The 24,720-nt window shown below is 40.0% G+C and overlaps 1 protein-coding gene across 1 annotated transcript in view; it reads left to right on the top strand.

The window, feature by feature from the left end:
• Positions 1-4,731: 4,731 nt before the first annotated feature.
• RhoGAP1A (Rho GTPase activating protein at 1A) overlaps positions 4,732-24,720 on the top strand; it is a 465,208-nt gene continuing 445,219 nt past the window's right edge. The window contains exon 1 of the mRNA XM_090368823.1: positions 4,732-6,270. Within this exon, the coding sequence (XP_090224949.1) occupies positions 4,734-6,270 (1,537 nt within the window). The 5' untranslated portion in view covers positions 4,732-4,733. The remainder of the gene's footprint in view (positions 6,271-24,720) is intronic.

Below are 24,720 nucleotides of genomic sequence, written 5' to 3'. Positions count from 1 at the left end.
ATGGCACTGCGCATGTCATTATATACTGTATATATGTTTTCAATATCTTGAATGTAGCGAAACTAATAACTTCTATTTACCATATTTTAAATCAAATAAATTTAATACCGATAAATAATCTGGATATATAGATAACTTGAGGTACGTACTACCAATTCACGCTAACGGTCACTCAAACAGGGCTTGACCGCTTAGTATACACTGAGAACAAAGGCTTTTGTTTTATAAGCAGCATACTTAAATCAGACAAGAAAAGCTAGCAAAATATCCAAAATTCATCATGAAAGTTTCACTCCGTAATAATTATTATTATTCCACTCCGTAATAATTATTATTATTCCACTCCGTAATGATTATTATTATTATTGTTAACAGCTATAATACAGCAATCAAACTTGTCTGAGGGTGCAGGTACAAAGTTTTCTTACACAGCTTCAAAGCAGGAGCTTGAAGTAGTGTCTTAGTAATGCGGAGCGTAGGGGGAGTTCGGAATGGCATTTTTTGGGGGGCTGCACTTTTCACATGAGACGGAATTTTATTTTTCGACGATTCTTTTATTTATGTTAACTTAGTAATTTTTATTACTTAATTAATAATTTATTTTTAACAACTATACTTACCACTAAAATAAATAAAATATAAATATAACAAAACTGTTACGGGCGCCTCCGTAGCCAGATGGGAATGAGCAGCAGTGCGTAGCACACGCTTCTTGATTAGACCCGGGTTCGAGCCCGTCACCACCAAATACGGAGGATGCGGAAAGGTCAGGGAATGACCACCGCATATCCCGGAGCAATATGGTCTTAGTTGCTAATGCTCCTAAAAACCAAACAACAACAAAACCGTTACATTTCCCTATCCTACTATAATTCAAATTCTTAAAAATAAAACAAGAAACGCATGGCACTGCGATTGGTTTATTGCTTATACTGCGGGGGCTGCGTCTCAGCAGCAGAGAAAGCAAGAAAAATAACATTTTAGAATGTTGGAATTAAAGTTTTACTTCAATAATAAACATATGTTTTAATTTATTTCCCTATACGTCCTTTTGACTTTTTGTAGTATTTTTGGTGTGAATTGAGAGGGGCGGCAAACTAAGTACCGCCACGGGTGGCAAAAGCTCTAGCTACAGTACTGGCTTGGAGTATACATTTCCAAAGTAAAGCGAAAAGTAAATGTACATAAAGAGAACAAAAAACAGTAAATTGAAATCTACAGATAAAAATAAAACTAAATAAATAAAAACAGGACTGATCAGTCCTATTTAAGTGGACAGGTAGGAGTAAGGGAGAGCATTCGTATTTCTCCACTCACATTACACAATCAGAGTCTTAGAACTTGCAAGAAGAGTCAATTTTAAGGTTTAGGTAATGGATGAGGTTAGCAATTTCAGTTGCCTCTTGAAGTAGTAGCAGTAGTGGCATGTAATGCATATGGCATGTATGGGCATATGCAGCATCAACCAAAAAAAAAAAAAATTACAAAACAATTCCCTCTAAATGTATGTCCAGTTTAAGTGTAGTACCACATTAAGGTAGTGCCACCTTGAGTGTAATACCACACAGTTGGTACGTTGCTCTGGGGTTACTTCTACCCATATGGAGTACTTTGCATTTGTCGAGGTTAAATTTCAGTTGCCACTTCTCAGCCCCTCTGCCCAAATTCTCTAGATCCTGTTGCAGTAGCGCACTGCCATTACTGTCATTAACAACCCTGCCAACCTTTGTATCATCTACAAACTTCGACACTAAGCCTAATTTACCTTCATGCATATCATTGATAAATATACAATACAACAGTGGATCTAACACCGAACCCTGTGAGACACCCCTAATAACATTTGTCCACGAAGAGCAGCACCCATTGATTACCACCCTCTGTCTTTTCCAAGTCAACCATCCTTTTATCCATGGTTGCAACTTACCCTTAATACCATTCTGCTCCAATTTGTACAGTAGTCTTTCATGCGCAACAGTGTCAAAGCTTTCCTGAAATCCAAGTATATGATATCAAAATTATTTTTTGCATCCAGTTCCTTTGTAACCACATCATAATACCCTATAAACTTTTTTCAGACAAGACTTTCCCTTAACAAACCCATGCAGTGTCTGAATTATTGCTGTAGTCTTGTCTAGATGATCCTGCAATGCATCTTTAACCAGTGACTCCATTATTTTGCCCGGAACAGATGTTAAACTAACTGTAATTATCCGTGGCAGCTTTCTATTTTCCTTTTTGAATTGTGGATACATTTGCACATCTTCAGTCCGTGGTGACCTCCTCTGAGTCCATGGATGCTCTCATAATTATGGCTAACGGTTTTCTTACTTCCTTTACCGCCTCCTTTTATATAACTGGATAGATCCCATTCACTCCAGGTGCCTTTCTTATGTTTAACTTCAACAATTTCTTCTCCACTCTGCTCTCAGTTATTACAAAATCGTTAAGCACACTTCTACAATTTGATAACTTTCTGGCATTTTCAAACCTTAATAACTCCTCATGTGTGAATGTAGATGCAAAATACTCATTAAGTTTGTTTGCTATCTGAGCGGGATCATCAACAGTCAAACCATCGTTATCAAGTCGACCAATCAGATTCATTCCCTTCCTTTTAGAACTTATATAAGTAAAGAAATTTTTTTTTTTTTTCTTAGCATCCTTTGGCAAAGATTTCTCGTAAACTGCCTTCTCCTGCCTAACCTTTTTTGTGAAGATTGCAGACTAGCTTATATCTGCCATAGGCTTCTGTGTCTCCTGATAATTTGTATGCATCCCATGCATACAAATAACCATTTAGTCCTAAACCTTGAATAATATTTCTTAATAGGTGTGAAACTTTTGGTAGCTTCCACGATTAATTCCTTGCATGTTTCCCACTTAGAATTTCCTATTGGTAACATCATCAGTTGATCTCACTGTACAGAATTAAAAAAAAAAAAAAAATTAAATAACTTTCAAATTTTTTTAAGTAGTATTAGTAGTAGTGGTAGTGGCATGTGATGCAAGAAACAAGTGTATGAGCTTATGCAGCATCAGCAAAAAAAAAAATAAATAAATAAATAAAAAAAAATAACACCATTCCCTCCAAATGCAGGTCCTGTTCCTCCTTAAATTTATTCAACCTATCAACTTCCACAACGACAGACGGATTTTTTGTTCCAGCAATTAACCACCCGCTGGCTGAAGGCAAATTTCCGCACATCTATTATACATCTGTCCTTTCTTAATTTGAATTTATGCCCCTTAGGTTCGTAATCTGAACAAGTGGAAGGATCCCATCAGAATTCAGCGTGCTCAACCCATTCAAGGCCTTATACACCTCAATCAGATCACCGCGCAGGTGCCTAGTTTCCAGCCACTGCAATTTGCAGAACTTAAGCCTCTCTTGGTAAGAGGATCCCTTCATTCCCCTCACCAGTCTTGTTGCCATTCTCTGTACACGCTCAAGTAAATCTACATCCTTCCTAAAATGAGGTCTCCAGACCTGTACGTAGTATTTAAGGCGTGGGCTGATCATTGCCTTATACAGAGGGATAATCACCTCCTTTTCCCTGCTAGCAAAATTCCTATACATCATTGACAAAACCCCATGACCTGCCCTGGCAGCCTGTCTGCATTGCTCAGAAAACTTCATATCTGACAGCACAATTACTTGCAGGTCTTTTTCATTTTCTATCACCTTAAGTGTAGTACCACACAGTTGGTACGTTTCTCTGGGGTTACTTCTACCCATATGCAGTACTTTGCATTTGTCAAGGTTAAACATGAGTTGCCACTTCTTAGCCCGTCTGCCGAAATTATCTAAATCCTGTTGCAGTAGCACACTGCCATTACTGTCATTAACAACCCTGCCAACCTTTGTATCATCTGCAAACTTCGACATTAAGCCTGATATACCTTCATCAGTATCATTGATAAATATACTAAACAACAGTGGACCCAACTCCGAACCCTGTGGGACTCCACTAATAACATTAGTACACGAAGAGCAGCACCCATTGATTGCCACCCTCTCTCTTCTCCCATTTAACCATCCTTATAATTTGCATTTTATCCATTGTAGCAAGTTACAATTTGTGTAATAAAGGTGAACAGATCTAGTACTAGGAATCGAGCATAACATCACATTGACTGCCTGAAGGCACTCGGATCGTCGCAGCGTAAATAAATGAAATTTTTATTTGAATTCGTTTTTATTTTATAATATAAAACTTGAATTTTTTAATATTTTTTTAAATTCGCATTTTACGCGGCACACTTGAAGCATATTCCTGGCACACTAATGTGCCGAGGGACGCAGGTTGAGAAACCCTTGATTTAGTAATACCGTACACGTACTATCAATCTGCTAAGTCAGAGACCTCTCGTTTGTAGGCTCTAGCCTTTGGTTCTTGCAAAATCTTTACAGGAAATAATTTTTACTCATGTTTATGTTACTTTTTTTCCGCCAGGGAGCACCACAGGTGGAAATGGGGTAAAGAATTTGTTTGTGTTTGTCGAGCTGTCAGAGTGAAACGGAATGGTGTGGGTTAGAGGTGTATTGAGTGGCGATGTTTCAGAGTTTGTGAAATGTTTGGTATAAGTGTACTTTTTAATTATGAAATTATTCTTTGTTAAGCCGTTAATTTATATACATATTTGGCTTTCTTCCAAAGTAGTAAGAATAATGACAGCAGCAAGTACACGTAGAATGACTTAATATTAACCGAAGAGGTCATTGGTGGACAATGAGTGTTTTCAGTGATTTTCAGAAGGCTTGGGCGCAGCGTTTTCCCGAATGTGAACTTCCCCAGGCGTGGGAAGAGGATGTACGAGCGAATCTAGCGAAACATCGGCATCGTGTAGCACTACTGAGGGAGGAACTAGAGAAAGAAGAGTTTTATGTCGAATATTTAGAGCGCTTGCTTGCTGATGTGGAACGTGTGAAGCGCATTGTAAGTCAGGATAGTGCTGGAGATTGTGAAGTGCTTTCGCTTCATGGACAAAATGGCGGGCCAGAAGTTGAAAATGAACCGATTTCCTTAGTTTCGAAGAATCATTTATGTGGAAATGTGAAGGATACAGCAACCAGCCAGATTGGTATTATAGATAGCCAGGTTATAGCTGACGACAAAGATGAAATGCAGTTGACAAAATTGAGTCCAGATCATGAAAATTATGTTACTGTGATAGAAGTAGGTGGATCGACTGATGTAAGTCTGAAGTTGGGCGATCGTGAAATAAACGTACCGTGCTCTCTCTCGGTGGATTCATTTGTTCATCCCGGATTGTATGATGGGCCCATTAGTGCAAGTTCTCCATTGGATGAGGTCAAAGGGTTTCAATTACCAGGTTCACCACAGCGTAAGAAGAAACCGCCTGCACCGCCTAAAAAGCCTAGGCGACCTGTTCAGACGATGCCACCAGTAAAAAAGACTGATGATGAAAAACAAAGTGGAAATGATGAAAATTTGAATACTATAGAAAAGAAGATAATTAATAAAGACTTGTTAACAGATGACAAAGAAAGTCATATTCTAGTCTTAGGAAAACCAGAAAAATTAACTTTTAACACATTTAAGCCAGTTAACGTAGCACCCGCAAACCTTGAACCACCTCGAGATTTTTTGTTGGCCAGTGAGATGGAAGCTGGCTTGTTCAGTTCTGTTATAACTACACCTGAAGAAAGGCTTGACAAAATTACACATAAAAGCAAATCTACAGAGCAGGAAGATGCTGAAAATCTCATTTCCACACATCACACTTATTCTAGCTGCTATTCTGAACAGGTTATATATGATACAGTTGCCCCAGATGAGGACACCCCTCCAACTTCCAGCCTAGTCATAGTCCAAGATAATTTTGCAAACGGAATTTCTGAAGTTGAAGAGGAAGACGATATAGAGGGTGACTATGTAGTGTTTTCAGAAAGGACCATAATGGCTCATAGAATTGGCTCTGTGGAAAGTGTTCCAGGATCACATTTAAGTGCACCTGAGGAAGGAGATCCACTTAACATGTTAAGGGATCAAGGGGATCGAAGTAGTCCTGACTGTGCAACCTATATGAATATTGATTACTTTTTACAAAATAAAAAGAAAAAATTTGGTACAGCCTCCCAAGGAGAGTCATTTGGGGCAGATTCAGACGATGAGGATGCTTATTTAGTACGGTCATTTTCAAGTGATCAGGAATTGGATACTGAAGGTACAATTGATCACATAAAAAAAAAAATGGATCTTCCCCAACCCACCTCATCAGATGATGTTTTTGAAGCTGATTCAGGTTAGAATTTTAATCATAGGTGCTGTAGATGCGATAATTATATTTGTGTTTGGTTTTATTAAAGGTGTATTTATTATACCCAGATTCTCTGTTTGTATATTAAAGCCGATTTACCGATAGGCCTTTCCCATTCTTAATCAGTATATTTTGTATGTTGATTATGCATGCCAAAATTATATAGTTTTAATTGTTGAACATTTAACTTTCCAGTGCTTTTAATCAGAGAGGTTACAGAAATAAAATGCGGACGTAGAATTCCAGACAACAGCAGTTAAGGAAAGCTGGTTAAATAAAACAAAAAAAAAAAAAAAAAAAAATACATTCCAATGATTCTTGTGTTTTTGTACTTTTTCTATTATTTTCTGGAAGCCTACCATATATAAAAAAATTTTATTCATATATTTGTAATAAATGAACATATTTATTCATAGCAATTTTGTATGTATTAGTAAAAAAAAAAGTCCAAGAAAGCTGTTTTATATATTAAATAATAAATTAGGATAAGGAGAATAGTCTGAATTAGATGCTATGTTTGTGTTTGTATCAAATCAATGTACCAAGGAAAGAAAGAAAAATGAGAAAGCTTTTGAAAGCAAAGGTAATGCACGGGAAGGTAGAACAGATAAGAGTTTAGGCTTAAATATAAACATAATTATTTACAAGGATAAAAGTGAGCTGTATAAAGTTATTGAACAAAATCAGTAAAACCAGTATTAATGTGTAGCATTTAAGGAAAAACAATTTTTGACACGTGTGTGTACACTTGAAATAAGAAAATACACTTATTTCTTTGTATTAGTGTACAAATACTTTTAAAAAAAAACTAAGATATACAAATATGTGTGTATTGGATACTATTATTCACTTTCATTTTCAAATTTTTCAAATGTTATTTCAAATTTAATGCATTACACAGCACTCAATTTGAAAAGGTCTTACCTTCACAGTGTAGTCTGGAGAGAATCTGGAGAGAATATCAATTTTCATGTTCCCATCTTTACTATGTGAAAATAATAATAATTCATTTAGAAACTACATCTAATCTTTAGAAACAGGGTAAGACTAGATGTTTATTGAACTACTGGAAGAGTAAAAGCATGTAATGTGAAACTGTCAAAAGGCATGTAATTTGAAAATAATTTTTGCTGGGTCACTTGTTAGGTGATCTTCCATGCTGATAGTAGCATAGGTGGTGAGTCACCCAACAGGTTCTCACTCTCGATTACTCTGCAAGAACTGTAAAAAATTTCTTTAGAATGATTGCAGTCAACTTTTGTCTATATTTAGGAGGGTAGAAAAAATTTCAGAATTTTAATCACTAATTAACAGTTACTCTGCGAGGTGACTTGGCGCCACTGCTGGGTTAACATGACTTACAATCCGTGTTTTGACATATCTTTCCTTTTATATAAAAAAAAAAAAGTTTTCCTGAACTGCCTCACACTGGTTCTGTTGGTTTTGATCATGGAGTTCTTATAATTTTGTACTGATTACTTTCATTCTTATGAATAATATTGTTTCTATTTCATCTTAACCTCTGCATGCTGTTCTGTCTTCCCTTTTTTTTTACTTGCTTTGCTGTTTCTTTTTCTGGAACATTGGAGATTCATAAAAAGACATGTATTACACCTAATTTGGACTACCCTCCTTTTTCTAATTTATTGTTTAATATTTGAACACTACTCTCTTTAACAGTTGCTTTGTATTTGAAAGTGTAGTAACACATCCTTTTTTCTTTTCTCTATAGAGAGAAAGAAAAAAGATTTTTTCTCTATACTTTTCTCTATAGAGAAAAGTATAGAGAAAAAAATATTTCCCTTTCATTTATAATCTCTTACATTTATTTATAACTACTACATTTATATTTATTACATTCAGAATGTTTTTGAAAGGTCTTGTCAGACAATAAGAGCATGTTCTACTGAGCATAGAAACTAAACAAGTTAGTAAATGTATGGAATGTGTTACATTCTAGTCACATTTGATTTTTTCTTAAGTCGAAGGTTGGCAGGGTGGTTAATCACAGTAATCATGTTATGCTGCCGCAACAAGATCTACTATAGCTCTCCAGGTGCTCACAGGAAAGCTCCCCCTGAACCTTCATGTGGCATACTGTGGATATGCCCACTTCATCAGGACCAACCAAGTAGCTGACCACTTTGGAATCTGCACACAGATTGACATGGATGTCTGCCAAGAGAAAACTTAGATCTTGAACATCCTTGCATCTCAGTGGCAGGAGTGGTGGCCAGACTGCCAAAAGGGCAAACAAAGTAACCTGGAAATTTATCCCCACAGTATGCACTGCTGAAATTTGGGCATCTGCGTTGCCCTCACTTCAAAAACTGGTGTTCTTGTGTGAATACTGGACCCTGAAATGGGCCACAAATAAGCATCGCCGACCCCCTCAGTTGAGAAAAACTGACATGGCTGAGTAGCTAAATGTACCCAGGCTGCCAAGGTTAATTGACAGCAAGAATTTAATGACTACATTAAAAATGTACATAGGAGTGATAAACACTCCAAACATCGGGGATTTCTGTCAGTGGCACAATCCTCTGCCATCCTTGAGGTCAGACCCCACACTAATCCTCAAATACAACCAGCTGAAACTGTGTAGTCGGTTCCTACCTGCCCAGGCACTCCCCAAAATTCAGGCATTGCTCCGTCTTTGAGTCAGCCTACAGAAAATGGCTACCGACTACAAATACCGTCACATGCTCCTCGAGTGGATTGCATCTGTTGAACTGGGATAAATTTCTCCAAACTGGGTTACGACGTTCAGTTCCTCTTTATATTTTCCTATTATTATAATTTCATTTTTACCTGTTTAATTTTGTGTAACTCATAATTTCCCATGTAACTGTAATTTTACCAATTTAATCACATATATAATGTAAAACTCCTGGCCATGTTGCCGTGATGAGAATTATTATTCCTAGTACATGTACCATACTTAGTAGCAGTAAAGAAGTTTATTTATCCTTTGTTGACAAGCATACTGCAACTTGATTCGCTCCAAACCTTCAGGTCACCTTCCTCGTCACAGGCCACTGCACTTTCAGTGGAAAATTATGGGATCTCAGCATACAGTTGGATGCACCCTGTAATTGGTACCATGTATTTTTTTTATGAAAATCCCAAACACGAAAGGTATCAAAACCTATAGTACTTAGTACCGTGCATGGGTTGAAGGAGAAGTATGGGGGGAGGGGGGGATGCCGGAAACTTTGCTCTAGAGACTAAACATGGGTTTCACCACTTCAAGCTTCCAATAAGCAAAGTGATGGTGTGCTATTTACATTAACCTTTGGATGGATCTCCTGAACACTTTCTCACTCAATCCAGAACATAATCTCATCACCTCCATAGAGGCCTACAGAGCCTTCTTTACCTTAACCAGTTCAAGTGGCACACTAATCTGACTAGATGGATACTGCAGCCCATGGTATAGTTAACCAATATGCCATAGCAGCTTCACTCACCCTTACTGTACCACAGTATCCGCTGATTTCAGCTTGGCTGAGTGGGGCTCTACATAATCCAGATGAAAATCATCACTTCTGTCCCCATTTCTCTTTTCCAGCACAACTCGTGATTGTTATAATTGGGAACTGCAGATTGTGAACTCAAGTTGCTGACGTGGGTATTCTTCTACCCAGGTGGGATGTGCTGATGGCAATCCAGTGGACATTGTTGTGGGATGCTGCAGCAGGCATCACACCTTTGCTTGCCTTGCCTGATCTTGCTGATCTGGATGCTCCTTGCATCCAGGTGGGCCGACTGGGCTAGCCGGGTGGGTAAAGTGCCTGCCTGGCAACCCAAAGGTCGCGGGTTCAATTCCCACCTCGGGCTTGGATCAAAGTACTGCAAAAACCTTGGGAGGTGCATTATGGCCACAGAAGCCTATGTGCCAACAACTACCAAAAAAAAGAAAAGGAAAAAAGCATCCAGGTGGGATCTGCTGATGGTGACTGCCCCCCCACCCCTTGCCATGGGATTTACATAGCCAGAAACTTTGACTCCCTCTTACTGACCCAGGTATACACTGCAGCTGGGTGGAATATGCTGATATGCTTGCCTTTTAGTTGGGGAACTCAGATTCCTGTTCTCACAGCTATTCAGATACTGGTGCATCTTCAGCATGGGATCTTTTTATTCTAAATTAAATGAGTTCTAAAACCTAAGAATTATATCCTGTTTAGTCCATAGCCATGGATGGGCCAGGGAATAGCTAGCTGAGCTTAATGGAGACTTACAACTACTATATGGAGGATCTACTTCCTTCTGTTGATAGTGTGGAGCCTCTCACCATGTGGTGCTTTTGTTGACATTGTACTCCATTCTCAGTAGTGGGATTTCTGGAGATGTTGAGATATATTCCTAATCTTATCTACCCTTCTATAGGGTCTTTCACTGCCTTTAGGTTCCTGCTCTTTACTCAACTTGGGAGGTGCCATCCTCCTTCTTGTCTTCCTCACTCTTAATTATTTTTCACTATCCACTCTGTTCCCAAATCGCATTTGCTTTTGTTCGGGCCAGAGCATTGGTGGCCCAGTAAGCATTCCCACCTCCCATGCTTGGTGTGGCTACCTGTTCCGTGGACAGGTAGCAACCTCCCAGGATGCTGGGAGGTTGCTTCCAGATGATCTTACTTCCCAGCAGGAGTGGGCCTGCCTGAGATGCCAACATTCAAGAGACACCTGAAAACATGAAACTTACATACATATATGAAGAAAATTTTAAAGGGGAGCAGAAATTTTCAATTGGCACCCGGGCGCAATATACCCTAGGAATGCCCTTGCCTCCCAGTAACTAAGTGACGAGTGAAACAATATGAACAACACATTACTCACATAATTCGGACTACCAAAGTAATCCACAAAGTTGCGTAGCATCACAGAGTATTTAACATGGATATGGTCCTTGAGGTTGTCACAGACATTCTCTCAGATATGCCAGACATGCTGTATTTGCTACCTGGGAGTCTAAAACGCTGATGGAACTGATATTTGGGTGACACTCAAGTCAAGTGGACCCAATTTCGGTGAAGTCCGGACAGTCTGTGACAGCCAAACCTTCTGCTTGCACCTTCACGATGGTGGGACTGTTAGTAATCCTGGATATAACCTCCATGCACAAGTACATGGTGGGTGACTACCCAGGTGTGAACCAACGTAAGCAGGGGTCGAGGTGTGGCGCCCATACCACATGGAGGAATGCCGCCCCTCTATGTTGCCAGCCAGTACTAGGTGGTATCAGTAAATAGGCCTACAAGGCTGGGACAATTCATGTTGATGATTAAGCTTCACACTAGCCAGAAGGTAAATAAATTTAATACTGTAACTAAAAACACTTTATTTACAATAAAATAAATATAAAATAAAATGGATATATTTACAATAAAAAAAAAAAATATATATAAATAACACTGATAAAATATACCAAAAAACCTAGAAATTAAAAGCGATAAAATTTGCTGTAGCTTTCAGAGGCAGCAGTCTCCTTCCTCAGCAGCCTATATTTTTATTGTAAATATATCTATTTTATTTTATACTTATTTTATTGTAAATAAAGTGTTTTTAGTTATAGTATTAAATTTATTTGCCTTCTGGCTGGTGTGAAGCTTAATCATCAACAGTACTAGGCGGTAGATGACTCATCCACCGGCGCAATACCACCACTTTGCTTATTGGAGGCTTGAAGTAGTGGAACCCATGTTTAGTCTCTAGAGCTAAGTTCCGGTCAACCCTTCCCTATCTCTTCCATCATGCAGTATGATTGATGACTTTTGAGGTTATGATGAACATCGTGGCGAGATCCAATATACCTTACATTTCGAGGGTACAGCTCTAAAACGGTGTTCGCAGGCCGGCCGCTAGTTAGTACACCGGACCGAACCGATGGGTAAACTCTCTAGGAGGCTTCCGGATCAGCTAGTGTATAATCTTGCTACCTCTACTCTGCCAGATAGTGACTGGAGGGAGTCCGAGTAGTGTGTATACGGGGAGCATTGTCGAGGCCACGTTATGTCAAGGATCTGGGCATATTCTTACCACGTGCACGCCATATCCAAAAATTTCATTACTTCATACAGCGTGTCCCACCCACTTTTTCTTACTATTGAATACACCATGAATTGTCAAACTAATAGAGCAAGTTTATCAGCGAAAAGATCTAAACCTCCCAAGTACTTCCTAATTCATTTCACAAATATATGTGGTCTCAATTCTAAACACAACGATGTCCATTTCCACTTGCAGTCTGCCAAACCCCATGTACTTTTTCTGACAGAATCTCAGTTATCGGTTGATTCAACTACTGCTCATCTCAGATGCCCAAATTATTCGCTGTATGATTCCTTTCGCCTCAAAGGTGGTACTTGTGCATATGTCTGTTCTGATATTCCCGGTCAGAGACTTGGCAATTTTGAATCTCCTCTGGCTTAAAATCTCTCCACGTCATTGTGTCAAATTCATCTGTTGTCTCTACCGTTCTTCCAATTCCACTAATTATTTGAAGCTGTTTGATTTCCTCTCTTTGCAATCCCTTCGACGTGGGCACCTGTACGTGGTGAGGGGACCTCCCAGTGATGCTGTTGGACTTCCAGACTGGCATCACTGGGATCTAACGCCCATACCTTGGTTCCAGAGTTACATCTGTGGAATCCGGCATGTGCAGCCGTGTGCCGTGACCCGTGGAATTCGGAAAGGGGGATCCTGGTGGTTGAGGGGCCCAGCCTTAATACACAACTTTGGTTGGCCCCTGCTTCGACAAGATGGGTGGTCCCGGACTGGCCTGACTGGGATCAGTCGGCGGGTGGTTCTTACTGCTAGGGTCAACTGCGTTCCCATAAGTTTCCCTCTTTTTGGTCCTGGGATGGGATCAAGGCTTGTTGGAAACGTGGGTATGGTGCCTCTAAGCTAACTTGGTGTCCCATTCGTGTACGCAGTACCTGCTAGTTCACGAGTGGACATCCCCTCGTAGGGCTCCATGGTGGGTTAGGTACTTAGGGCATCGGAAATTTTTATTCTACTCCTATGAGTATTATAAATCCTAATTCTTCTGGAGCCCCAACAAGGCCCCTACCTAATCGAGACGATGACGCAGAAAACACCTCTGCAAAAAGAGGGACGGAGGATACACCACCATCAGTGACACCGCTTTTCCTCATTCTCCATTCCACTGGAGAGCAGTCAATTGGAAAGATGTCACCCTTCTTTATCCAGAAAGGATTAGAAGGGTTGGCAGGTTCACCAAAATCCGTTAAACGACTGCATTCTGGCGACCTTTTGGTTGAAGCTTCCAGCACAAAACAAGCTGAAAAATTTTTGAACTCTACATCCATAGGGGGAATACCTATCACCGTAACCCCCACAAAACTCTGAATTCTTCACATGGTGTTATATCAGAGTGGGACCTTCTTCATGTTTCTGAAGAAGAGATCTGCTCTGAATTAAAAGACCAAGGAGTGACAGCTGTTAAGAGAATATCGATACGCAAGGATGGGAATCTCGTCCCTACCCGAGTTCTTATCCTCACGTTTAACACCCCACGGCCTCCAAGTTCCATCAAGGCAGGCTATCTAAACTGCCCAGTGAGGATTTATATCTCAAACCCACTGCAGTGTTTTAGATGCCAAAAATATGGCCACTCACAAACATCTTGTCGTGGTAACCCTGCCTGTGCTCGATGTGGTGTTAAAGACCACGAGAGCAAGGAATGTTCAGCTCCAAAACCAATCTGTGTCAATTGCCAGGGAGAGCACCCTGCCTACTCTAGAGCATGCCAGCAGTGGAAGGATGAAAAAGAAATACAAAAACTGAAAACAGAGCTGAATATCTCCTATCCAGAGGCCAGAAAACGTATCCAACCAATAAATAGCGGGAAACCTTCATATGCCCAGAAGGTTTCTGCAAAGTGCACTGTCAGGACACAAACTGAGATGACTATACCACCAAGAGAGTCATTCACTCCGATTGCACGCTATTTATTAAGTTCACAAAAGCCCACCAAAAAAACACAATCGGCTGCCACTCCTATATCCGTACCCCCTAGTGCTCCACCACTACCAAAACCAAGTGGTAAAGAAAAGCCAAAACATTCAGAAGAGTCACCCGTGACACCAGAAACAATGGATGTAGAGAATAAGGAGATACCGGATGAATCAGTCTTGGAACTCTTTGCGGAGGAAGAAATGGACACGGGACAGCATCCATTCTTCCCCAAAAAAGATAAATCTAAGACTGACAAAAGGAAGCCCTCAGCACCTCGGAAGCTGCCTGATGGATCCACCAAGCCAAAATAATGGCTAAATTCCTACAATGGAATTGTTGTGGATTCCGGCGAAATACTGATGACATCAAGGCCCTCCTGCAAAAGCATGAGCCAGTTTGCTTTTGCTTGCAAGAGACTTATCTAAAGGCAAATGATGATCCCACCATGCATAACATCACAATTTTTCGTAAGGATAGAATTGCTGATGGTCCTGCTCATGGAGGAGTGGCTATCCTTGTGGGCAACCAGACCCCAGTTCAGCCCATGCTAGTTACAACCAGCATAGAGGCTGTTGCAATTCGCCTTTCAGTGGGATTTTTATTAACCGTCTGCTCTATTTATTTGCCACCTGGGACTAACATCTCCCAGGAAGACCTTGATGATCTCGTAACGCAGTTGCCTCACCCTTTCTTACTTCTCGGGAATTTTAATGGACATAACACCCTGTGGGGTAGTACTAACATCAGTGGAAGGGGACGAGTCATAGAGCGTATGCTAAATGACAATGACCTTTCCCTTCTAAATACTGGAAGAAACACTTTCTTCCACATGCCTACCCATACTTTTTCTGCCATTGATCTCTCTATCTACTCCCCTTCTCTACTCCCTTCACTCACTTGGGAAGTGGAAGATAACTCATACGGAAGTGATCACTTCCCTGTGATAACCTTGTTATGCAGTGGGAGACCGTGTCTTCCCTTCAGATTACCATGGTGGAAGATTGATCAGGCTGACTGGTCTGCCTTCCAACATCAGGCAAATTTTGACCTCAGTACCGTCAGTCAGGAACCTATCAATGATGCAGTAACGTACATCACAGAAATTATCGTCCAAGCAGCTGCGAATGCTGTTCCAAAAACATCTGCCCGGTTTCCACCATTTCCCAAACCTTGGTGGAATTCACAATGCACAGCAGCAAAAAAATGCTAAAAACAAAGTGTGGGGGATATTCCGCTGATATCCTACCACTGTTAATCTAATAGCCTTCAAGCGTGCACGAGCCAAAGCACGCTACATTCGCCATCAGAGTCAAAAGGAATCATGGATCCGTTTTACATCATCTATTAACCAGTCTACCAACTCTAAGGTAGTCTGGGATAAAATCCGAAAAGTGAATGGAAAATATACATCCCACCCTTCATCGATCCTATACTATAATGGATGCACTATTGCAGAGCCCACTGCAATAGCCAATGCTCTTGGGGAAACTTTTTCAAACATCTCTGGGATATCATCCTATTCCCCAGAGTTCCTGGTCCTGAAACAAAAACAGGCACTAAATTTAACATCGAAAGGCTTTTTTCCGTACAATGTGCCTCTCACTCAGCAGGAACTAAAAAGAGCTCTCTACCATTCAAAGGCAAGTGGTAGAGAGCTCTCTACCACTTGCCTTGGTAGTTTTATATAACAGAATCTATATAAAAGAGCAATTTCCAGATTCCTGGCGTATGGCACTTGTGCTTGCCTTTGCAAAGCCAGGAAAGGATTCTAAATTCCCTACTAATTACTGTCCTATAGCTCTGACTAGCTTTGTGCAAAATCCTGGAGAGAATGGTTAATTTTCGGTTAATGTGATATTTAGAATCGAAAGATCTTCTCTCCAGCATCCAGTGCGGCTTCCGAAAAAACAGATCAACTCTTGATCACTTAATTAGATTGGAAACATCCATCCGGGATGCTTTCCTAAAACGCGAACACTTGGTGTCAGTGTTCTTTGACATGGAGAAAGCGTATGACACAACTTGGAGATTTGGCATCTTAAAAGATTTGCATAGCCTTGGTCTTAGAGGGCATCTCCCCATTTTTATTAAAAACTTTTTAGCCAATTGATTTTTCCAAGTTTGTGTAGGATCCTCACTCTCTCGTCCCTACTGCCAAGAGGAGGGTGTACCACAAGGATCAGTATTAAGTGTCACACTTTTCGCCATTAAAGTAAATTCCATCACAGAGCAACTTCCTCCAACTGTAAACAGTGCCCTCTATGTTGATGACTTTAGCATATTTTGTCAGTCATGCAACATGAGGGTTATTGAAAGACAATTACAAAAAGCCATTGATCGCCTTAATTCTTGGGCACTTGCTTACGGCTTCAGGTTCTCGCCGGAGAAGACCGTTTGCATACATTTTTGTCGTAAGCGTAATCTTCATCCTGAACCTAAATTAAGGCTCGGACAGAATGCTATTCCAGTAGCAGTGGACACAAAATTCTTGGGACTCGTATTTGATAAAAAGCTGACCTTTCTGGATCACACCCATCAACTCCGCACAAAGTGTACAAGAGGTCTGAATATCCTGCGCTCTCTTTCCTCTACATCTTGGGGTGCGGATCGATGCACCCTACTATGCATTTACCGTGCACTTGTACGATCCAGACTAGATTACGGGTCCCTGGTATACAATTCGGCCAGAGACAGTGTACTTCGATGGCTGGATCCTGTCCATCATCAGGCTCTCCGTATCGCTGTTGGAGCATATCGAACATGTCCTGTCCAGAGCTTATACGTCGAAGCAAACGATCCGTGCTTATCACTTCGACGTAAGCAGTTTTCTCTAAAGTATGCATTAAAACTGAAATCCCTGCCAGACTATCCCACGTGGCCATTCGTTTTTGAGCCACGATGGGAAAATTTGTACAACACCCGTAAGACTGCCAATCGTCCTTTTGGTATTCGTCTCCAAGAGCTACTCAAAGAACTTAATATCAAGGTAGACAAGGTTGCCCAAACACCAAAGCAACCCCTTCCACCCTGGCATGCTCATGTTCCAACACGTGACTTCTCCCTTAGAAATTGGGGAAAGTCGGACACTCCATCATCTCTCTACTTGCAGCTTCATTCAGCACACCGAACTGAACATTCTGACTTCGCACCAGTTTACACAGACGGTTCGAAGTCGGAATCATATGTGGGATCTGCTGCTGTCTTTACAGACACCACTACGTCGGAGCAGATTCCCTCTGAATGCAGCATGTTTACTGCAGAGCTGCACGCTATAGAGTTAGCCTTGGATCACATTAGTAAATGCCAATACCAACGGTTCATTTTATATTCCGACTCTCTCAGTGTCTTACAGGCTTTAATAACTGTGAGATATAATTCTCATCTAGTTCTGTCTAGCATTCAGCAGAAGATTCACGTCCTCCATGAACGTGAATATGATATCCACTTCTGCTGGATTCCCAGCTACATTGGGATTAGGGGAAATGATTTGGCTGGCCGCTGCCTGTCAGTCCCCTATAAAGACTACAGGCAAATAATACACCAAAAGATATACTCCCAATGGCAGGATTCATGGAATAGACAGACTATGAATAAATTATATCATATAAAGCCTGTAATTGAACCGTGGCAGTCTAGTCTGTGCAGGAATCGTGAGGAGGAAGTTGTTCTTGCCCAGACCCACATAGGACATAGTCATTTGACTCATTCGTTTTTGCTGAGGGCTGATGACCCTCCTGTGTGAGTCCTGTGGCATAATTTTAACTATCAGACACATTTTAATTGACTGTCCAGATTTTAGCAATATCCGTTTTACCGCTTTTAATCATCTGACAGAGCCGTAAACACTAAGTCAGATTTTATCTGACAATGACCATGTGTCTGCTATTTTTAGCTATTTTAAATCAATAAAGGTTTTTACTTGTATTTAAAATTTACATGTTATTGTTATTTCTTTATTGATTTATCTTTTCTACATTTTATACCTTTGTTATTTTATACGTTGATATGGTGACCTAGCACAGATTGTTCATTTACCTACAAGAATACCGGACAATCCTAATCATACAGCCAATACGCTCGATCTTTTTCTCACAAACAACCCTTCTAAGTACACGGTTGAAGTGAGAGGTCCTCTAGGCACTTCAGATCACAACTTGGTGATTGTTTCTTCTCCAATGGAACCTTTATCTCATGGCTATTCCCAACCTCGTGTTGTTTGGCATTACGAGAATGCAAAATGGGATGACCTCGAGACTTTTTCTTCTTTTCCTTGGTCAGATTACTGTTTCAAAACTTCTGATGTCAACCTTTACTCAGATCGTGTCAGTGAAATTATTCTTGCAGGAATCCTTTATCCCACATTCCACTTGAAAATCTCGTCCTTTATCTAAACCTTGGTTTTCCAATGAATGTGCTAAGGGTGTTCAAGAGAAGAATGTTGCATATCGCAATTGGCTTGTTTCTAATTCTTCAGTTTCATTTTCTGCCTACACCAAAGCTCGCAACAATTGTAAAGCAGTTATTAATCAGTCCAAACTAGAGTTTGAACAGGCTAAGAGTTGAAAACTTGCTTCTTGCTCTAATGGTAGCCGAGCATTCTGGTCTCTTGCCAAAGCTATTGGCCGCAACTTTTGCCCATCTCTGCTCCTACCTCTGTCCAAACCAGATGGTTCTGTTGTCACTTCAGCCAAGGATAAAGCTGAACTGCTAGCATCCCATTTTTCTTCCAGCTCATGTATTAATGATCTTGGTAAAACACACCTCCCACTATTCCCAACACGCTCTATTCAGTGCCTCCTGTGGTCTTCCGTAAAAAGGATATCAGAAGGATTTTGATGAATCTTGATGCTAAGAAAGCTCCAGGTCCTGATGGTATTTCTCCACTTGTTCTCAAAACCTGTGTTCCTGAACTCACTCCTATTCTTTGCCGCCTTTTTTCACTTTCTTATTCCAAAGGTGTTTTTCCTTCTGCTTGGAAATTTGCTCATATCCAGCCAGTTCCTAAAAAGGGTGACAAATCCCTACCCATCCAATTATCGTCCCATTGCAATTACTTCTACTCTTTCTAAAGTAATGGAGAAATCAATTAACCGCCAACCCTTAAACTACCTAGAAACCTTCTGTCTGATCAACGATCACCAGTATGGATTCCGTCAGTGTCGATCCACTGGAGATGTTCTGGCTTATGTTACCCATTTATGGACTAATTCAATGGAAAAGTTCGGTGAAACACAAGTAGTTGCTCTTGACATCTCAAAGGCTTTCGATCGTGTTTGGCATAAAGGTCTTCTTAACAAGCTTCCATCTTATGGTTTGCCAACTGTTTTTAGTAATGGGTTATCCAATTTTCTCTCTGATCGCTCACTGAGGGTGATGGTAGATGGCTCTCTGTCTTCTAACTTCTCCACTAATGCCGGTGTCCTCCAAGGTTCAGTTCTTTCTCCCACTCTTTTCCTCTTGTATATTAATGACCTTCTTCCATTGACTGGAAATCCTATCCATAGTTTTGCGGATGATAGCACATTGCATTTAACTTTCCATTTTGAGAAACCTTGTCCTGCTCAATCAGCTTCAACTTCTCGAAAATCTGCTACCAATTCCTTAAATGCCGATCTTCAGGTAATTCTCCAGTGGGGCAAAGACAACTTAGTTGATTTCAACCCTTCTAAAACTCAGTATTGTCTTATATCTCGCAGAAAGGATTCTTCTGCTGCTATGCTTATCTTTAGTGACACTCCGATTTCTAGGCAAAATGATATATCTCTTTTGGGGATTACCCTGACTTCTAATCTCCCTTGGCACAAGCACATTACAAATATTGCTTCCTCTGCATCTAAAAAAACTTGGTTTTCTCTTTCGCTCTCGGCGTTACTTTTCTTCCAAACAGCTGCTCACTCTGTATAAATCGCAAATCTGCCCTGCCATGGAATATTGTTCCCACATCTGGGGTGGTGCCCCCAAAACCTCTCTCAGGCTCTTGATTCCATTCAGAAGAGGGCAGTTAGGTTAATTAATGATTCATCTCTAACAGTCTCTCCACTCGCTTTCTCATAGACGCACTGTTTTCTGCTGCATTCCTCTTTTACAGATACTTCCATGGGCACTGTTCTTCTGAATTGGCTTCTATAATTCCCGCTCTCTCTTTCAAAACAGTCCGAACACGTGCTGCCACCAGCCAACATCCATTTATTGTCCAACTTCAAACCCACAGAACCAACTTTTCATCTTCCTGATTTATTCATTCAACTGCCGTTTTCTGGAACAACCTTCCTTCATACGTATTTCCTGAAAATTACAATCTACAGAAGTTCAAGTCCAATGTCAACAAATATCTTCTTTCGTCTTCTCAATCTCCAACCCAAGCACGGTACTAAGTACTATAGGTTCTAATACCTCTCGTGTTTGGGGTTCACATAAAAAAAAAAAAAAAAGTAATTAGGTCAGTGAAAGTTTAAATTTTTTTATATATCACCTGGTTTTGGTGCATTATAGCCTTAGTTGCTAATGCGCCAATAAAACCCAAAAACAAACAAACAAACTCTTTGCAACTTGACTTTGTCCAGTCCAACTTTCCTAACAGTGAGGCAATATTCCTTGGTGATTTTAACATTCACAACTCCAGCTGGCTTCTGTTTTCTAGTCACACCGACCCAGCTGGTCAAGATGCTGAGGCTTTTGCAATTACTAATGACCTTGTACAGATTGTTCATTTACCTACAAGAATACCGGACAATCCTAATCATACCCAACACGCTTTATCTTTTTCTCACAAACAACCCTTCCAAGTACACGGTCGAAGTGAGTGGTTTAGGTACTTCAGATCACAACTTGGTGATTGTTTCTTCTCCAATGGAGCCTTTATCTCATGGCTATTCCCAACCTTGTGTTGTTTGGCATTACAAGAATGCAAAATGGGATGACCTGCAAGATTTCGTTTCTTCTTTTCCTTGGTCGGATTACTGTTTCAAAATTTCTGATGTCAATGTTTGCTCAGCTCGTGTCAGCGAACTTATTCTTGCAGGAATCCTTTATCCCACACTCCACTTTAAAATCTCATCCTTTATCTAAACCTTGGTTTTCCAATAAATGTGCTAAGGCTATTCAAGAGAAGAATGTTGCATATCGTAATTGGTTTGTTTCTAATTCTTCAGTTTCATTTTCTGCCTACACCAAAGCTCGCAACAATTGTAAAGCAGTTATTAATCAGTCCAAACTAGAGTTTGAACAGGCTAAGAGTAGAAAACTTGCTTCTTGCTCTAATGGTAGCCGAGCATTCTGGTCTCAAGCACATTAGAAATATTGCTTCCTCTGCATCTAAAAAACTTGGTTTTCTCTCTTTACTTTTCTTCGAAACAGGTGCTCACTCTGTATAAATCACAAATCCGCCCTGCCGTGGAATATTGTTCTCACATCTGGGGTGGTGTCTCCAAAACCTCTCTCAGGCTTCTTGATTCCATTCAGAAGAGGGCAGTTAGGTTAATTAATGATTCATCTCTAACAGAGTCTCTGTACTCTCTGTCTCATAGATGTACTGTTTCTGCTGTGTGCCTCTTCTACAGATACTTCCATGGGCACTATTCTTCTGAATTGGCTTCTATAATTCCTGCTCTCTCTTTCAATACAGTCCGAAAACGTGCCGCCACCAGCCAACATCCATTTGCCATCGAGCTTCAAACTCACAGAACCAACTTTTCATCTTCTTCGTTTATTCATTCAACTGCCGTTTTCTGGAACAACCTTCCTTCATACATATTTCCTGAAAATTATAGTCTACAGAAGTTCAAGTCCAATGTCAACAAATATCTTCTTTCGTTTTTCTCGACCTCCAACCCAAGCATGGTACTAAGTACTATAGGTTCTAATACCTCTCGTGTTTGGGGTTTACATAAAAAAAAAAAAAAAAAAAATCCCAGAACCAGCTAACAATCACACTATGTCCACTATATGCAACAAGAGCTAGACAAATTAGATGGATTGAGAAGTGGAAATTGAAGTTAATATCTAAAATGAAAGGTAAATCATATGAATAACAGTAAACCCAGATTAACACACCAACTATGTTGTAATCCCAGATTAACGTGCTAACTATGTAGTACAACACTCAGCACTCAGGATAGTGGAGAATTTTGACCTGCGAGTCTTTTTCATTCCCCACTGAAAGACCTCAAAAAGAGCAGTGTAGACAGGCTGCCACTCCAGCTTGGGAGTTATCAATGATATACAGGCATTTTTCCAGCTGGTATAAGGAAGTGACTATTCCATTGTATATGAAAATGGCCAGGCCACATTTTGAGTACTGCATACATGTCTGTAAGCCTCATTTTAGGAAGGATGTGGATCTGTTAGAATAGATGCAGAGAAGAGCAACAAGATTAATGAGAGGATCAAAAGGGTATTCCTATCAGGAAAGGCTTCAGTTCTGCAAATTTCCCCGCTCCTGGATACTGAGTATCAGCGAGTAGATCTGGTTGAAGTGTTTGGTGTCTGGTTGAGGTGTTTGAAGACTTTGAATGGATTGAGTAAGCTCAGTGCTGATGGAATCCTTTCTCTTATTCAGACTACACACATAATGGGGCACGAATTCATTTCCTGTGTGCATCCACCGCTAGGGCTCACAGTGCCGGTCAAAATATTAATACTGGTATTTCAGTATTTTTAATTTATGAAACTGGGATGCAGGTATTCCAAAAAAAAAAAAAACCATTTTTCGCAATAAATTTTTATGACAATTAGGTGCAGTAAAGTAAGGAAAAAACAAGTAATTACTTGAATTCATGTTTTAAATCAAACTTTTATTACAATAATAAATATTCTATGAAAAATTATTAAACATACAGTTATTCTAAAAACAAAAAAATAAGCATCCACACTACACTACCTGTCCGAATAAAGTGAGCTCTTAGTGTTATCGTTTAAACTGGATCTAATTTTGGTACATATTTAATTAGTGGCAGAAAACATCCTTTTGGATTCTGTGCTTTGTACCGAGATAGTTGTAGACGAGTTTCAGTTTAACCCCCTCTTATTCCCTCATCTTCAAAAAATTTTATTTCCTTTTTATCAAAAATAAAAAATATTTCCTTTTTGACTTTTTACGGCACTATAATCTGTATTAACGAAAAAGAGGGATTGACATTTAAGCTTGGTATGGAAAACAAATCTAAGTGGGGGGGTTATTTATTTATTAATTTTTCTTTACCTGTAACTTAGTATCACTGTCAGTGGCCATTGTTATGATTTTCGTACAGCAGCTCCCCTCAAGCACTAAGCCCCACAAACTACCTGACTCCGTTAAAAAATGAGAATTTCCAGGAGCTGAGGGATATTCCCCCCCCCACACGAGTATATATATTATATGTGAGTTGTCAGTTTCTCAAGAGCAATGACACAAATATAAAACAAAAGTCATTTTTCATACAAATCTACTTGCAATACATAACTGTTGTTCATTTTCATCTAATCTATTCATTTTTCTTATTTAATCTGTTAATAAAAGGTAAACTGCAGCCATGATCAACCCACTGCAGGATGGAAGCCTCCTCAACAATTCACGTCAAGGGAAATAGACCATAATCTGCCATGCTGGTCCAGTGTGGGTTGGCAGATCGACCGTATTTAGCAGTCAGGGGCTTGAACCCCGGTCTACTCAAGGAGCGTGTGCTACTGCACTTCCGCTCCTGACCACTGGGCTACGGAAATCTGTTAATACATGCTGTCATTTCCATAAAATTTCTCTCAATTAACAACTCTCTCTCTCTACAGCTGCAAACACTAAACTAATTCAATCTTAATCATTTCCTCATATTTCTCTTAATCAGCAATATCAATTCTCTTCACAACAGCAATCCATAAGTCGCTAACTAAATGCTAAGTCGAAGGTAAAGAAAGCCTGCACGAGAACGACGAGAAACGTCAGATAACTTACGCGGAAAATTTGTTTCCCGATACGGCACTCTAGCACTGCTCACTCAGTAAACAGACAGTAGGTGTTATCGGTCTGGAGCAAATTACATAAAAATCGGTTTAATCGGTAAATAACATCGGTTTAGTATCACTTAGCAGCACTAATGGTAACTTGTCCTAATTGCACATGCCCTGGCCTTTTTTCACCATTACAGTATTTCGTAATGGTGAAAAAAGGTCAGGTTACCTCGACTTGAACCCCATGGAAGCTTGAACCCCCTCCCAAAATGGAGGGGGTAGCCTAACCTTTTTTCTTTAGAATCATGGGTGGACTAGCACATAAATTGTTTATTAACAAAATATTAAATTTTTTATTACTGTACTTTTATTTTTAAAGACGCTCGTGCGGATACACACGTATCATAACGTCAATCAGCACCTTAAAAGATTCATCGCTACTATTACCTGTTCACCGTTCATTACAAAACTATTATGCATCGTTCTTTACTGGTAAATACACATCATAATGCCAACCAATGACTACACAGTA

This window comes from Mastigoproctus giganteus, chromosome 1, assembly GCF_048544385.1.
Source record: "Mastigoproctus giganteus isolate SK-2022 chromosome 1, ASM4854438v1, whole genome shotgun sequence".
Lineage (NCBI taxonomy): Eukaryota > Metazoa > Arthropoda > Arachnida > Uropygi > Thelyphonidae > Mastigoproctus > Mastigoproctus giganteus.
Note: the sequence above shows the minus strand (reverse complement) of the source record. Positions and strands in the feature narration are given on the sequence as shown.